This window comes from Lampris incognitus, chromosome 3 (assembly GCF_029633865.1).
Source record: "Lampris incognitus isolate fLamInc1 chromosome 3, fLamInc1.hap2, whole genome shotgun sequence".
NCBI classification, from domain to species: domain Eukaryota; kingdom Metazoa; phylum Chordata; class Actinopteri; order Lampriformes; family Lampridae; genus Lampris; species Lampris incognitus.
In genome coordinates this window covers 22,168,517-22,186,561 of record NC_079213.1, presented here as the reverse complement: position 1 = coordinate 22,186,561, position 18,045 = coordinate 22,168,517, and the positions used below count along the sequence as shown (strand labels likewise).

Here is an 18,045-nt window from a genome sequence, read left to right as displayed (position 1 = left end):
CCAAAACAGCTTTGACCCATCCAGGCATGGACTTTACAAGACCTCTGAAGGTGTCCTCCGGTATCTGATACCAAGACGTTAGCAGCAGATCCTTTAAGTTCTGTAAGTTGTGAGGTGGAGCCTCCATGGATTGGACTTGTTATTCCAGCACATCCCACATATGCTCAATCAGATTGAGATCTGGGGAATTTGGAGGCCAGGGCAACACCATCAACTCCTTGTCATGTTCCTCAAACCATTCCTGAACAAATTTTCAGTGTGGTGGAATGCATGATCCTGCTGGAAAAGGCTGCTGTCGTCAGGGAATACCGTTGCCATGAAGGGGTCTGAAACGATGTTTAGGGAGGTGGTACGTGCCAAAGTAACAGCCACATGAATGGCAGGACCCAAGGTTTCCCAGCAGAACATTGCCCAGAGCATCACACTGCCTCCACTGCCTTGCCTTCTTTCCATAGTGCATCCTGGTGCCATCTCTCCCAGGTAAACAATGCACATGCACCAGGCCGTCCAAATGATGGAAAAGAAAACACGATTCATCAGACCAGGCCACCTTCTTCAGTTTCTCCATGGTCCAGTTCTGACGCTCATGTGTCCATTGTAGGCGGTGGTGGACAGAGGTCATCATGGGCACTCTGACCGGTCTGTGGCTACACAGCCCCATACACAGCAAGCTGTGATGCACTGTGTGTCCTGACACCTGTCTATCATAGCCAGCATCAACTTTTTCAGCAATTTGAGCTACAGTAGCTCTTATGTGGGCTCACACCAAATGGACTAGCCTTTGCTCCCCATGTACATCAGTGAGCCTTGGGTACCGATGACCCTGTCACCAATTCACCAGTTGTCCTTCCCTGGACCATTTTTGCTAGGTAGGTACTGAGCACTGCATACCAGAAATCCCCCACAAGACCTGTCGTTTTGGAGATGCTCTGACTCAGTCATCTAGCCATCACAATTTGGCCCTTGTCAAAGTCACTCGGATCCTTAGCTTGCCCATTTTTCCTGCTTCCAGCACATCTATTTCAAGAACTGACTGTTCACTTGCTGCCCAATATATCGCACCCCTTGACAGGTGCCATTGTAATGAGATGATCAATGTTATTCACTTACCTGTCAGTGGTTTTAATGTTTTGGCTGATCGGTGTATATAGACACACATACAGTATGTGTCTGTATTTACGTGCATGTGTGTGTTTACAGTGTGTGTGTTTACATTTGCTTATTTTCAACTGTGTCCCTCTCCACCCAGCACACCCTGGAGACGGCCCTGCTGTCAGCCAGCCAGGAACTGAGTGAGCAGGGCAGCACTAACCCAGCAGCCACCCAGAGCCTCATTCAGCAGAGAGACGTACTCCAGAATGGTCTGCTCAGTACCTGCAGAGAACTGTCACGAGTCAACACTGTGAGTAGGCAGGACGAGACACAAACACACACACAAAACACTTTATTTTGATATTCTCCTATACAAATATGCATACATACACAACACACACACATACAGTTTTGTGTACACACATCTACAGAAGGGTACATCCAAACAATCCTACTAGCTCACTCATACCTACAGTAGACAGGTAGACATTGACAGGTACATACGCAAACCTTTGTACAAGATGTCTGTGAATGTTGCGGAGCAATTTGGGTCTGACACCCCTAAAATGGTGAGGGAATATGAAAGGATGGCTCGGAAGATTGCAGACAACAGAAACCACTTGCGATTCAATCTGAGATGCAGACAACACAGGCTCATACCCACTAGCCTGCGCCTGTGTACCACAATGAAAGGACTTAGAGCAGACAGAATCATAGAGAAGGCACAGAATCAACTCCTGAATGAAAGAGTGAGACAGGTCCATTTCACTATTGACGGGCTGAAGGAGAAATCTGACCAACTACTCCAGCAACTAACATCCCACTTGCCTAGTGCAGTCTTGGAGAGCATCACTGATTTCACCAAGAAAGCCCAACTATCTCAAAACCACAAAACTAAAGAAAGGCAGACAAGGAAGTTTCAAAACGTACAGCGACGAGCCAACAACACTAGCCAAGCAGATATACTTACCTGGAGACAAAAGACAGACCATCCCACACAAAACGAAACGTAGAACAGATGGATCAAGAATCTGTCAGACAAGGTACTTACACAATCAGAGAAGGAGGTCTTAGCCAAAGGACTGAACTTCGCCATGACACCCAAACAACTACCTATAGTTGACCTCATCACATCCACAGAATCAGCTATAAGGAAAAACAGTCTAACGGAAACCGAGGCGGAACAGCTTAGGTTAAAGGTATCAGCAGCTCTGTCCAATGCGAAACTCCCTCCTTCCAACCTAACCATGGAGGAAAGGAAAGCCGTGACAGCCCTGAGCATGGATGAAAACACCACTATCCTTCCAGTAGATAAGGGGAGATGCACGGTTATCCTCAACACAACAGACTACCACGCCAAGATCACGTCATTACTCAGCGACACCGACACCTATGAACCTCCGAGACGCGATCCAACTAGTGGTTACAAGAGGAGAATAATAGAGTATCTACAGAAACTACAGAAAGGAGGAACCATTGATCGGATACAATACCACCGTCTCTACCCACAAGATAACATTCCATGTATATATGGCCTCCCTAAGATCCATAAAGATGGAACCCCCCTTAGGCCCATCGTCAGCAGCATAAACTCAGTCACGTACAACTTTGCCAAACATGTAGCCAACATCTTGACCCCTTTAGTGGGTGAAACACCTCACCATATCCAAAACTCCATTGACTTTGTGAACAAGGTCCAAGGCGTAAAACTGGAACCGAATGAAACCATAGTATCCTACGACGTGACCTCATTATTCACCTGCATCCCAACCATGGAGGCTTTGGAAACTGTGAGGCAACGTTTGCTATGGGACAACACCCTCCACGATAGGACCAACCTCAGCCCAGACCAGATTTGCCAACTACTGGACCTTTGCCTGAACACTACATATTTCCAATTCAGGGGCCAGTTTTACAGACAGAAACACGGCTGTGCAATGGGTTCACCAGTATCTCCCATTGTGGCCAACTTATATATGGAAGAGGTAGAACATAGGGCCCTGAACTCCTTCAGAGGAACACATCCGAGCCACTGGTTCAGATATGTGGACGACACATGGGTCAAAATCCAAACACAAGAAGTTCAAGCGTTTACCAAACACATCAACTCAGTGGACAAGAACATTAAGTTCACAAGGGAAGACGTAAAGAACAACAGTTTGCCCTTCTTGGACTGTGACGTCCACGTTGGGGAAGAGAGGAGCCTCCACATTGGGGTTTACAGGAAACCTACACACACAGACACACACAATATCTACTTTTCGACTCACACCACCCTCTGGAACACAAACTGAGCGTCATCAGAACTTTGCAACACAGAGCTGACAATGTGCCCAGCAGCATTCAGGCCCAACGAGAAGAACACAAACACCTGAAGGGAGCTTTAAAAACCTGCGGCTACCCCAGTTGGACCTTTGTGAAAACTGCAACACGTTCCAAAAAGACCAACCAGGTGAGCGATGAGGAGAAAAGGAACAGAAGGAACAACATAGTCATCCCGTATGTTTCTGGGGTCTCCGAGAAACTCAGGAGAATTTTTAACAAACATCGCATCCCGGTATACTTCAAACCCAGCAACACACTCCGACAAAGACTGGTTCATCCCGAAGACTGTTTACCACACACCCAAAAAAGCAATCTGGTGTATGCTGTACAATGCAATGAGGATTGCGCTGACCTATACATAGGAGAAACCAAACAACCACTACACAAACGGATGGCCCAACACAGAAGGCCAAACTCCTCAGGACAAGACTCAGCAGTTTATCTACACCTAAAGGAGAAGACACTCCTTCGAGGACAGCAGCATACACATTTTGGACAGGGAAGATAGATGGTTAGAAAGAGGGGTGAAGGAAGCCATCTATGCGAAACTGGAAAAACCATCCCTCAACAGAGGAGGAGGTCTGCGACACCACCTATCTCCCACTTATAATGCCGTCCTTTCATCTCTACCCAGGAGACTCAAGAACAACACTAACGGCTCCAACGACTCATGACCACTGAATGGAGCACTAACGAAGTCGAAACTAACACCCCCAAAGGATCACAAAGAGCCAGATAACGACGGGCGTGGCTTAACATCGGAACACAAAGAGCCATGGACATCAATAGCTCTGATAACGACTCCACAGAGGATACATATCTGAGTTTCATAACCAGCCAGTCAGACTAGCTTGGTCTAGTCAGAAAGGCACGAAATGATGAAGCCTCTTGGATGAGAGGCGAAACGTCTTCACGGATATATACCAAGTCCAGTTGCACTCGATTCAATTCCTTTGGACTTTGTACAAAATGTACATATTTACTGGTTTGCATGACTCTGTGAATGGTTGTCTTCTTCCCAGGAATTGGAGCGATCATGGCGGGACTATGACAGATTGGAGGCAGATGTAACACTGGCTAAAACAAACCTACTGGAACAACTTGAGGCCCTGGGCAGCCCACAGGTAACATCAGAATCACAATCATGTTTATTGGCCATGTAGGTTTGTACAAACATGGAATTTGACTCCGGTTTCATGGCTCTCTGTGTACTTAACATAGAATAACAACAATCTTCAGATACATACATAAGGATTGAGTTATATAGGCGAAATAAGAGGTGATAAGGTGCAGTGGTGCAGAGAATATATCAGAGATGCTGAAATAGATGTTAGCAGGTTACTTACACACATTCCTGAGGTAGATGGGCATGGCATAACATACATCCATGCACACAAATAAATATAGATACCTATACACAGTCAACACTTACAGGTGGTGATAAACCATTTCAGTATCTGTATATGTATGAATGCATGTGTGTTTGTGCATATGAACATTGGTGTGTGTGCTTGTGGATGTTTGCCATGCATTTCACGTTCAAATGTGCACATACTCCTGTTTGAATCTGTGTGTGTTGTGTACTCGTCATGTGTGTGAGATGTATGCATGCATTTTTGAAGTGTTTCTGTGCACATGCACGCTTGTACTTGTGTGTCTGTTTTTATAAATATATAAATATACTTGTTCACCCATGCTCTTTCTTCTGTGTTGTGTGTGTGTGTGCGTGCGTGCGTGCGTGCGTGTGTGTGTCCTTCCCCAGACGGAGCCTCCAAGTCAGAAGCACGTCCAGATTCAGAAGGAGCTTTGGAGGATACAGGACGTGATGGAGGCTCTGGCCAAAAGTAAACCACAGAGGAGCACAGACAGCAGTGAGTGACTTCACACCACCACCTGCATTTTTTTTTCCAGTTCTCCTCAACACAACAGTCCTAAATAAATAAGTCTAGGACATTTCCCAGTACAGAGGAAGTGTTGAAGTTCTCACTACTTTTTAACAGAAGGCCTACACAGAGCCCAGTCTCAGATGTTAGAGAGAAGGGTAGATGATAGTGAGTATGGCATTGTCAATACCTAGCGGGCACAGACCATCGGAGGTGATTTTGCTAGAAGGCTTTGAAATGGGAATCAATAACTCACAGAACATGTTGGATAAATGAGATAAAAACGACACATTACAGACCAAAAAAAAAAGCTTTTTCAGAGGGTTCTGTTTTGCAAAAATGTTCTACCCCAACTCGGCTTTTCCTCTTGTCCTTGTCCTTCATCCAACAGGTTTTCCTGGCTGTAAACCTCTCTCCAGCCTTCAGAAGAATGAGGTAAGACATAGAGCACACATTATAACACCCGCATACAGTTGTTCTTATTCATAACGGTCTAAAATCTGACCAGTGATGAATGTGGCTCAGATTGTGTATCATAGAAAACTGGGAAAAGGGCGTCCGGGTAGCATAGTGGTCTACTCCGTTGCCTACCAACACTGGGATCGCCGGTTCGAATCCTTGTGTTACCTCCAGCTTGGTCGGGTGTCTCTACAGACACAATTGGCTGTGTCTGCAGGTGGGAAGCCTGATGTGGATATGTGTCCTGGTCACTGCACTAGTGCCCCCTGTGATTGGTTGGGGCACCTGTTCAGGGGGGAGGGGAAATAGTGTGATCCTCCCACGGGCTATGTCCCCCTGGCAAAACTACTCACTGTCAGGTGAAAGGAAGCGGCTGGCAACGCCACGTGTATCAGAGGAGGCATGTGGTAGTCTGGAGCCCTCCCCGGATCGACAGGGGGTGGAGCAGCAATCGGGACGGCTCGGAAGAGTGGGTTAATTGGCTGGGGTACGACTGGGGAGAGAAGGGGGGGGTCCAAAAAGAAATAGAAAACTGGGAAAACCAATTTTATTGATGTCATAATGATGATTTTCTTGTGTTTGTTTTTACTTGATCATGGCAACCAATCTCTTAGCTAGTTCACTTAGAAGCAAATCAACACTTGAGAGGCAAAACCAAGGTTGAATATAGTTCAGCAGCCATCAAACCACCAGACCTACAGGACACTGGTCATCTTGTCAGGATGTGAGCGGCTCTGCTTGACTTGTGCTGTGACTGTTGACAGGCGGCGCCGCTGCTGTCACTCAGTCCCCTCAAGGAGGGCGATGCCATGCCCCCCCGCCCGCCGCTCCCCCAGTTCTACGACTTGTCTGAGCATCCCCCTCACGTGCCCCCCTTCCCATCGCACCCCAGCGGCCGCATGCCCTCCCACGCACATCGTCCCGAGGAACGCAAGGCTGGCTCGAGGAACGGAGCGCACGGTGTAAGAACCGCTGTCCGTTTACCCGCCCTCGTCTTCCCCCGTGTCGACTCCATCATTCAAATACTTTGGCAGAACATGCTGCTGTTACTGCCGACTCATTGTACGGTTAGCTTTTCATCCCAGCATTGTTTTGATCATTTCACTGTCATTTTCCAAGTCATGTTTGCTGTTTTTACATGAGCGCCACTTCAGCGTGTGATCTCATTCCCTTTTTCCTGGTTTTGAGTGTGCGTATGTGACCCATTCCTCCATATAGACCTCTAAAGTGTCTAATGTCAGTTAGTGTCTCTCAGAGCTAATCCAGATCCATGAAAATTTTTCGCCTTTTTTGAAAAAATGAATGGGCCTTTTGGCTCCCATTCATAATGTGACTTGCTAAAAAGTTATGTTTCCTATATGCCCAAACACAGAACGTTTTCACTTCTCTTAATGCTTCTGTTTTCATCTCTTTTTCAAAGACGATGGTAGTATCTACTATAGCACTGTACTGCGTGGCAATATTGATATTGCCATGATAGCATCCTCCGTAGTTCGGACAACAGTAGAGGAAAGAATCAGGTGAAATGGTGACATTAAATTAAACCAAGCTAATGCTAGCAATTATCTAAACTTGAAAGCCTGCCAGAATTAATCTGTACAGATACAGAATTGAATATTTGTGGCATACTGAAAAGCAAAATAGTCCAGAAATACTCTGGACGTAGTTGAGGCCAGTCTTTTTACACCCCTATGCATAAGGCTGAAAGGATATAGGCGGTTCCTTCCCATTCATTCTCTATGGGCAAGTCACACTGGCAAAGCTGTCATTGAAATCATCACATACGGAGCACCGAGGGATGCATTCTGGTATTAAATGGTAGTCTCTGCAAAAGCTGGGAGTCGGAATGGCTTACTATGAGGCCTACGAGATCCATGAGTGTTGATATGGTGCCCCCTTCTGGTTAGTTGGTGTAAAGGCTACTGCACACTCAACTTTTGTTTTGATGTGTGTGAAATAAGCTCTACAATGGAGTTCAGTTCAAGACATTTTTAATTTCTCACAAGAGTGGGGTTCCATCCGATTGGCAACATTGATGATCAATGAAAATGCATGGTTTTGCCATTGGGATCCATATAAGCGTTAACATGAAGACACCACTATGACAAGCTGGCTCCAGCTCAAGCTTCAAACACTGACGACTTGGTCAAGATACAAACGGATGTGAAATCCCATCAAAATGACACGCCACATTAGAGGTCTATAGAGCGCCACCTATGGGTGTTTATAGATCACCCAGCTTTGTCCACCATTAGTGCTTTGTGCAACCATCGTCAACAGTGTCATATGGATCCATTTTGACTAGTACAAGTGGAGTTGTTGTGAATTCTGAGTCACTCCTGTGGCATGAGATAAGTGTTTAAAGTGTACGTTTGCAGCAGGTGTGCTAGCACGTGACATGGCATGATGTCATGTTTTTAAAAGCATTTGTGAGTGTGTTGCCCTCCAGTTGTAGTGTACACGTGTACACTTTAAAGACATGCTGCTTTGTCTGTGTGTTCTTAATGCTGACCTCCACACCTTGTGAGTCCCAAACTAAAGTCGCTCCCCTCCTTTCTCCACTGCAGCAGGCTCCAGACTATCGGCTGTATAAGAGTGAACCAGAGCTGACCACTGTTAAAGAAGAAGTGGATGAGGCCAACGGAGAAGACAAGGCAGAGCCCACTGCCGAGAATAAAGAGATGGTAACCCCCAAAGGTATTTCACCTTTAACTCACCGCACCTTTGCTTCTTCAACAACATCCATATTCAATATCCAGGGCATATTTCAAATTTCAAGTTGCACCACTTGGTTTCTATTCAACTGCGTCTTTTACGTCAACTACCGCAAACACAACCGAGGGGATTTTTATTTGGTATGCAACAAAATGTTTAAAGTGGGTGGCAGAATATGGTAGAGGTGAGCGAGGTCCTTCCTCCTAACAGCAGGGAATTTACTTGCATCATAAGCCAAAGTTGCTCCATATGAACTGGCAGTGTGCGCATAGAGAATTACTTCCTTGGGTGATAAATGACAATGTGTCAATTTAAAGGGAAATTTCACAGATGGTTTTGTGTATTGTGCTGCATCCACAGCTGCAGGTGTTTTTCATTTGCTATCTCTCTCACAGATAGAGATACAGTTGCAAATTGGTGAATTTTCCCTTTAAAGAAGTGGTCTGTCTGGTATCTCCCTGTTTCTACATTGAGAAGGGGAGACTCACACATAGCCCTGTAGCTTCCTTTCATAAGGTTTAAAACATAATTTTTAACTTTCTGTCTCAGTGAAATATAGAGATAACAGAAAAAAACCTTAATGCATCAGAATGCAAATCAAATTGTTTACTCCACACTGAACCGCTACAAACTTGTCATAATATTGAGAATGTCTCCATCTATTAGAATTGTCTGTCCCGTTGACATTTTGCACATAGGTAAGTCTCTAAATGTTCTGCACAGGTGTAAGCCATTAAGCATTAACATTTGTTCATGTGTAACTGACGGCTTTACCCATTGTCTTCCCAGCAGTGCCCCCCTACCCTGTGGGTATCGTCCCCCCTCGGACCAAATCTCCCATGAGCCCCCCTGAGTCATCCACCATCGCCTCCTATGTCACCTTGAGGAAGACCAAGAAACCTGAACCCAGATCAGTGAGTCCACCTTTAGCATCAGGCTACACACACACTAAGTTTACCTAAAGATAAAATGGATAAGAACCACAGCTGAAAATGTGAAGAAAAAATAAAGGAGAAAGAAATATAGTCAGCGCTCTCTCTCCAGGACCGTCCCCGAAGTGCGGTGGACCACATGGGAATTGGGGAGAGAGAGGTTGGCCGAACGAGGATGAGCGTAGAGGAGCAGCTGGAGAGAATGAGGAGAAACCAACAAGCTGCTCTCAGAGACAAGAAGAGAGAAACTCCCTCTCGCTCACCCTCATTCAGCAGAGACAACCCCTTTGTCATATTACAGGTAACCCACACACACTCTCACATAAAACATGTTGCTGCCCTGCAAGCTCTAATACAGCGGTGGCTAACCATGTGCCATCGAGAGCCAATGTGTACGCAGGTTTTCGTTCCAACCTGACTCCACACCAGATGATTTCACTGATACATTCTTCCTCTTTGGTTGAAGGGTTGCTAATCAGTGAAATCACCTGGTGTGGAGTCCGGCTGGAATGAAAACCTGCATACACATGGCTCTCCATGGCACATGGTTAGTCACACCTGCTCTAATAGCTTAATTTGATAGAATTTGTCTTTTAGAAATATATCTGCTGTTAGTAGTATGTTATAAGTACTGGTATATTGGTTGCTAGTGGTACACTTACTGGTACATGGGTTGTTTGTATTATGTTTGCTGGTGCATTGATTGTTTGTATGTTGCCACACTGGTTTGGCAGCATAACTCTATTCCTAGTTTACCATGTTATCCATATTAGTAGCAGGCTGATTGATCTGAGAAAAGTAGTGTTTTCATGTACCAGATAGAGCCTTCTGCTGCCTCAGTGTTGGAGTGAATAAGGATGGGATTATTCACTCAGAGACCAAGATGAATGTGCATGAGCTCCTCTGTTGAGATTAGCATCAGACCGATCAAGTTACAAAAATAGCAGTGATCAAAAAAGCAAAAGGCAGACAGCAGAAGTGGAGGTGAGTAGACTACCTATTGTTAGAGCAGAGCTCGTCTGTTTCACTCTTTTCTTTTTGGACAATAGAAGAAGCAGTGCACTCCCATGGAGCAGTGATAAGTGTAGCATAGATTTGTTCCTGAGGCTCATAACAAGACTGACATCTTCTCTCTGCAGCAGCAGCTCTGTATATTTTAGATGACTTCAGTTTTTTTCCTCCATTTCCAATCACCATCACAAGAACTGGAACTTGTCAAAACCAGTTCTAACTATGATGTGATTGGCTTAGGCCTGGTCCATACTGATAGTGTCAACCCTCCCCCCATTTCCACAAAAAGGATTTATATAACCAGGGAATATGTTTGTGTGTGTTTCGCCAGAGTCGACCCCAAGGAGGGCTCGGGGAGGGGTCAGCTGACCCTACAGAGCTGGAAGCTGCTCTTCAGCAGCTGGAGCTGAGCCGAGCCCAAACCATGGAAGAGCTCGCACACATGGACCGAGCCAAGGCCACCAGTGGGGGTGACAGTGGCCAGATAGACAGAACAGGAGACAGGCAGCAAACTGGAATACAGGTTTCTGTTTTGTTTTTTGTCCTAATCCACATTGATTAGTCAGTCTGACAGAACATGCTATATTTAGTTGTGGTTATGTAATACATAATTATTATTTAGTACACAGGTGTTGGGGGGATTTAACATCTTGAAATTTCCCTTTCAATAGACGTAATTTTAGCTATGGAGAGTGCAGCGTGTAGTTCTCACATTGAGTCAGTAAGACTGTACAATAATTTGTAATCTCCTGGATGAAAGCTATTCCTGTAAGTTTCAGCAGAGGCCCTGACTTCCAACTGTTTGCATGGGTGTGATAAAGTGAATGTGTCAATAAGCGAGTGAGGCAGCAAAGATAGGCTGGTATCATATGTATATGAATAATGCTGATAATCACCATGAAATAATGTTACATGGGATATAGACCAGGCATAGTCTGAACGTGCACAAAGTAAATAGATATATTCATATCCTACATTATATTCTGTTTTCCCTCTATAGCAGAAGGTAAACAGAATTTGTCTGCATGTGAAAAGAGAGGCTACCACGTGTTGTCAAATTCTAGATGCAGTCTATCTGATATCAGTTCAACAAAAGTACAGTATATTATTAGTAATCAGAAATGTTGAGCGGGAGCAGCTTGGTTGATTGGTTTCATCTGAGTGGGTTAGGGTCTAATGGAAATTAACCTAGTTCAATCTGAATCCCAGAAGGTAGAGAGAGCCGCGGAGCTGAGGAGTGACCAGCCTCTGGCAACATACAGCGACAAGACTGAGATGGAGGCAGAGAGCACAGACGATGAGGTACACACAGCTATTTGAATGTTTTATTTTTTTGAACATGTTAAAAAAGGCACTGGGTAGTGTGGCGGTCTGTGTTATCTCCGGCTTGGTCAGGCGTCCCTACAGACACAGTTTGGCCGTGTCTGTGGTTGGAAAGCCAGATGCGGGTATGTGTCCTGGTCACTGCACTAGCGCCTCTTCTGGTTGGTCAGGGTGCCTGTTCAGGAGGGATGAGGAACTAGGGGGAATAGCTTGATCCTCCCACACGTTGCAGCCCTCCTCGGCTCGGAAGAGTGGGATACAACTGGGGAGAGATTAAGGATTTTTTTACCACTACAGAATAATTAATTTAGCCCTAATATTAGAAGAATTAGTAGTGCTGTCATAAGACTACTTGAGCAGTAGGTGTAATAGTAATATCACCAGAACAACCAAGGCTATCATTTTGATTGTTTTGGATTTTGAAAGTTTAATAACTTGGGGGGGGTACAGACCTGCCGCTCTGTGAGTGCCCCTAAAATTGCATTAAAATGAGTTTTAGATCAATTGCACACAAAAAAGGTTGTGTTTACGAAGTTCATTGCTCTGTCCTAGAAAGAAACCCCCGGCATTCTCCAGTGCAGAGAAATAGTCTAAATTTGATTTTTGCCATCATGTCTGGTTACAGACGTTGGACAGCGGCCATTTTAAGTTGTTTGAAAAATAGTGTTAAAGTTCTGAAATATTCATTTTGGTGTCAGTTAGTTTCATAACAGACATACTAACATATGTAATGCATTAATATCTCAACTGGGTATTTATCTTGAGAGAATATAGAATTTAAAAACAACAACCGGAACTTAAAAACTGTTTCAATATTTATATTCAGTTCTTTTTTTTACATTTCACATTTGGCTATTCGACCATGTCTCTCTGAAGTTACTACTACTTTTGGCTGCTCCCGTTAGGGGTCGCCACAGCAGATCATCCATTTCCATTTCTGCATGTCTTCCCTGGCAGCTCCATATTCAGTATCCTTCTCCAACCTGAGCGGTCCCTCTAATATAATCGTTCCTAATCCTGTCCTTCTTCGTTACTCCCAGTGAAAATCTTAGCATCTTCAACTCTGTCGCCTCCTGTCTTTTCGTCAGTGCCACTGTCTCCAAACCATATAACATAGCTGGTCTCACAACCATCCTGTAAACCTTCCCTTTAACTCTTGCTGGTACCCTTCTGTCGCAAATTACTCCTGACACTCTTCTCCACCCTGCCTGCACTCTGTGTTACTTTGGACAGTTGACCTAAAGTATTTAAACTCAAATGCCTTTGTCACCTCCACTCCTTACATCCTGACCATTCCACTGTCCTCCCTCTCATTCACGCATAGGTATTCCGTCATGCTCCTACTGACTTTCATTCCTCTTCTCTCCAGTGCATACCTCAACCTGCACCCTACTCTCGCTACAGATCCCAATGTCATCCGCGAACATCATCGTCCATGGAGGCTCCTGCCTGATTTTGTCTGTCAACCTGTCCATCACCATTGAAAACAAGAAAGGGCTCAGAGCCGATCCTTGATGTAATCCCATCTGTCATTCCAACCGCACACCTCACCATTGTCACACTCTCTCATACATATCCTGTACCGCTCCTACATATTTCTCTGCAACTCCCGACTTCCTCATACTATACCTCTGTAGTTGCTATGGTTCTGCACATGGCCCTTGTTCTTGAAAATCGGTACCAGTATGCTTCTTCTCCACTCCTCATTTCCTCCTTGTTAATCCACTGAACTTCCTGATTCACTATCCCTACATCATCCAACCTTCTCTCTCTCTCATTTTCTTCATTCATCAGCCCCTCAAAGTACTCCTTCATCCTTGATTACCCTAACTTGCTCCACATCCTTTGCAGCTCGGTCCAAGTCCTTTTCTCCTTCCTTAGTGTCTAACCTGTCATACAACTCACCATACGCCTTTGACACCTCTCTCCTTGTATTGTCTACTTTCCTCATCTCTCTGACTATCCCACTTCTTCTTTGCCAACCTTTTCCTCTGTGTACTTCCTCATTCCACCACCAAGTACCTTCCTAGCTGTCTCCCTCACTATTTCTGCAGTGGTTGCCCAGCCATCTGGCAACTCTTCACTACCACCCAGTGCCTGTCTTAACGCCACACAACAGTCTTCCGTCTTCACTCGCTTCCTCATCTTGGTCTCCAAAGTCATCCTACAGACCACCATCCGATGCTGCCTAGCTACGTTCTCCCCTGTCACCACCTTGCAGTCTCCAATCCCTTTTAGATCGCACCTTGTACATAAGATATAGTCCACCTGTGTGCACTTTCCTCCACTCTTGTATGTCACCCTGTGTTCCTCCCTCTTCTTGAAATATGTATTCACCACAGCCATTTCCATCCTTTTAGCAAAATCAACCACTATCTGTCCTTCCACATTTCTCTCCTTGACTCCATACCTTCCCTTCACCAACATGTCCATTGAAGTCCGCTCCAATCACCACTCTCTCCACCATGTCGCCCAACTTGCGGGGCATATGCGCTGATAACATTCAGCAATACACCTTCGATTTCCAGTTTCATACTCTTCCTTCAGAATTACCCTTACCCCATTTCTCTTCCCATTCGCACCATGGTAGAAGAGTTTGAACCCACCTTCGATACTCCCCTTTCTTCTTTCCAGCTCTCTCCCTTTACTAGTCATAGTGCCAACATTCAAAGTTCCGACTTCCTCCTCTCTAGCTGCCTCTGGAAATGCCTTCCCCCAACAGTAGCATAGTTTCCACCGGCACCCTGCTGGTTAACAGTACCGGTGCCAGTCGTTGGTAACCCGGGCCTCGACCGATCCGGTATGGAAATCTTATTTATGAACCCTCCCCATTTGTCCGGGCTTGGGACCGGCACTAAGAATGCACTGGCTAGGTTTCTCTCATTTAAAAATAGTCTTATAGGCAGCATGTCAGTCTATTCCATATCCTCCCAACACGGGGATCGCCGGTTCGAATCCCTGTGTTGGCTTGGTAGGGCATCCCCTACAGACGCAATTGGCCGTGTCTGCAGGGGGGAGGGGAAACTGGGAGGAATAGCGTGATCCTCCCACGTGCTACCTCCTCCTGGCAAAACTCCTCACTGTCCGGTGAAAAGCGGCTGGTGACTCCACATGTATCGGAGGAGGCATGTGGTAGTCTGCAGCCCTCCCCGGATCGGCAGTGGGGATAGTATTATAGTTGTTAAAATGTTAATTTTAGTGTCAGTCGATTCTCAACAAGCATACTAACATACGCAATGCATTAATATCTCAATTTATTTATCTTGACAGAATCGAGTTTAAAAACCGGTCGTCATTTTGTATACACTTCTGAAGTAGTAGTAGTTAATATTATTGTAAACGTAACCAGTGTAACAAAACGCAGCTAACACCCTCTATCACCCAAAAATCCTCAGCTGTGTCATGGGGCTTATCATTGGTTGTAGAGCGACAGAACTGCATCCCGTGCTTTTTGTAGCTAGTTTGAGATTCAAAGACTGACTGCAGGCAAAAGTCAAGAGTTTAGTCCAGTTGCATTGAAGTATTAAAAGACCAGGTTCAGCAAAGCCAGGAGGAGAACACTGAAATAGGAAGTAGAAGTGACTTGTGTGTGCAGATGACACAGGAAATAAAACCAGGGAGCTTATGAGGATATTGTCCCTCCACCAAACACATGGTCTTTTATTTCATTCACAACATCTCTCAAAACTTGGGGCATCTGTCATGAAGTTGCTGTATTGTGCAGAACCAAAGGGATCAGAAGTCTGTTGGGAGAAACATTCTTACCGTTACACCAAGCTCTCACTGTAAAAAAAAAAAAAGGCATCAATTAATCTCGGCAATTTTGTGGAGGATCAATTTCTGGCTAAGGGGCTTATCTGCAGGATTCATGCCAATGGGATGTCCACCAGACAGAGCTCCACAGAGATGATTAGCTGAGGAACGGCTTCCAGCAGACAACACACAAGAGTGACATGTCACAGCACTAAACAAATACTTGTTTTTATCCATTTCCTTTCTTTGCTAGTTGCCATCACTAGTAAGCCAGTACAAGACACATTTTATTATAGAAGTGTGTGTGTGTGTGTGTGTGCGCGCGCTAGTTGTGCGAAAGCCAGAGGGTGGTGATTCTTGACCTGTGTGCGAAGCCCCAGCGTGTTGAAATTGTGAGCCCGCAATCCTTTGAGGAAGAGAACATGAACTGCAAAGAACCCACCTGTGCACCTGCCATCGACACCAACAAAAACAGGTATGTGTGTGTTTTAATACTTATACAAGGATGTCTTCACATACTGAAACCCGCTGTGCTCTGATTCAGATCCTAAGCCAACTATATTTTCCAGTGGCCATTTTAGATGTCAAAATGAGGTGAAAACATTTTGTTGTTCATCACATTGGCTTCTGCTGGGATTCATGGAATAATATCCGGCTTTTATTTTGTGGAGAAGCCTTTAAATGGATATTCTCACCTATGTCCCCATTCGCCAAGGGGGACTGGCTTCTCCCCACATTAAAAGCCAGATTTCCTCAAGCGACATCAGAACTGAGGAAACCAATTAGATGAACAGCATACCGTTTTCAAATCTACAACGACCATCCGATGTATGTTCTTACTTTGCTTTGACATCAGATAGTCCTGGATGATTGATATGGATCTACCCAGACAGCCATTTTGGATCTTTTTCAGATTCACTTGTTGCTAGATATTGCATCATCCCAGTACTAGCTACAACACCAAAGTCAAAGTCTGACAGTTTTCTGTTACCTATTGTAATTATAGCCCCAAGCCTGAGACTTTGACCCCACAGCCAAAGGAGGAGAGGGAAGAGCCTGGCCTGACACTGGCAGGCAGGCAGGACGCACTGGACCCTCCATCGGTTCAAAATGCCACAGAAGGCAGTCTGGAGAAGAGCATCAACTCCTACAACCAGCTGGCTACAGCTGACAGAAAACACAACAACACCAATAACAACATGGTGGCTGGTAAGCGATTAGCTCCCTCTCTCATTTCCTCCCTGCTGTAGGTGTGTCCTCAATCACAGCACTTTACTTCTAATCTAATCTTGTGTTCTCAGTGACCATAGAATAATAAATATAGTGAGGGATATTCCTTGTATGTGTAAATTCTCTCAATGCGATTCAATTTAATTTTGCTACAGTAGGTGCGTTCATACATAAAATAGCTGTCCCTTAATCATGTCAGATCAAATGTACCTCCTGTGTTTCTCCTCTCACCTTGTCATAATAAGAAATGCTGATTCAGACAGTTATCTTTCCCTAGCCTGCATGTTGATTCACCTTCCATCTTAACCATCCTGTTTAAAAACACAACAGGAACGCCAAAGAGGCATGGGAAGTTCCTACCTTCAACAAACCAGATCATTGGTTAAAACAAAAAGATCCAATGTGCACACTTGTGTGCGTTTTGGTATCACGAGCCACTGTTTAAAAAGGGACCATTTTTGCAAGACATATTGGCTTCAGCAAAACTGATAATGACACTGAAACAATGCATATTTACTACAGACACAAGTGTTGCTACTTAATATATTCTCATCCTCTTTGCCCGTTTTTAATCTAGATTTTTTCTCGCTCTCCCCGGCACAAAATCTACTGTCTCCTTTCTCTCTCGAGTCCATGATAACTGTCATTTCTCAGCCTTCTGGAAATAGCAGGGAACATCTTTAAATGACTCATTCACTTTCCGTTAAAGAGAATTTTTCTGCACTTCCCGCATAGACTAAAACCATTGGCATAAATACAGAGCACTAGACCTCTGTGATTGTTGCCAAACTGTCTGTTCTACATTTTGGAAACAATTTGTGGATCAGCAGATAAAGGATACAGAAGCCATATGTGACTGACCGCACATGTCTATACCATTATTTATTGCGATATCTTCAATTACCTCTCTTTTTCCCTTACTCTTATTCAATGCCATCCTCCTCTCTTTTCTCCCCTGCAGCACAGACGTTCGCCTTGGTGAGCAGTGACATATGAGCAGGTGACCCGAGGTTGGTGTCCCATTAGAGCCCAGATGTAGCCCGCCCGTACCGAGCATGCCCCATGGCTTCCTGCGTTTACAAAACAACTACTGTTACGTGCACGACAAGAGACAGACCGAATGACGGATGTATGGACTTGACTGACGAAGACACACAAATCGGCAGACATCGTGTTCCCTAGATAGACACTGATCATGCTGTCAGAAAACTCTCCAACTTGTACCACAAACGCATGCATGCATACACACACATATAATGATAACAAGCTATCGATTACCTATTATGAATATTCCTTTTGTAGTAGTATTATGATTAGAATAT

The 18,045-nt window shown here is 44.9% G+C and overlaps 1 protein-coding gene across 8 annotated transcripts in view; it reads left to right on the top strand.

Moving 5' to 3' along the window:
• Positions 1–17,821, top strand: part of LOC130110583 (pleckstrin homology domain-containing family A member 5-like) — a 238,489-nt gene extending 220,668 nt beyond the window's left edge. For 4 of the 8 annotated variants that reach the window (XM_056277737.1, XM_056277738.1, XM_056277734.1 and 1 more), the window contains 12 exons: positions 1,250–1,402; positions 4,440–4,541; positions 5,180–5,288; positions 5,692–5,735; positions 8,327–8,456; positions 9,264–9,388; positions 9,519–9,707; positions 10,749–10,940; positions 11,627–11,719; positions 15,823–15,968; positions 16,500–16,702; positions 17,685–17,821. In XM_056277737.1, coding sequence (XP_056133712.1) covers positions 1,250–1,402; positions 4,440–4,541; positions 5,180–5,288; positions 5,692–5,735; positions 8,327–8,456; positions 9,264–9,388; positions 9,519–9,707; positions 10,749–10,940; positions 11,627–11,719; positions 15,823–15,968; positions 16,500–16,702; positions 17,685–17,719 — 1,521 coding nt within the window. In that variant the 3' untranslated portion in view covers positions 17,720–17,821. The remainder of the gene's footprint in view (positions 1–1,249; positions 1,403–4,439; positions 4,542–5,179; positions 5,289–5,691; positions 5,736–8,326; positions 8,457–9,263; positions 9,389–9,518; positions 9,708–10,748; positions 10,941–11,626; positions 11,720–15,822; positions 15,969–16,499; positions 16,703–17,684) is intronic. The other 4 variants (XM_056277741.1, XM_056277735.1, XM_056277736.1 and 1 more) reach the window with 3 other exon arrangements.
• Positions 17,822–18,045: the final 224 nt, after the last annotated feature.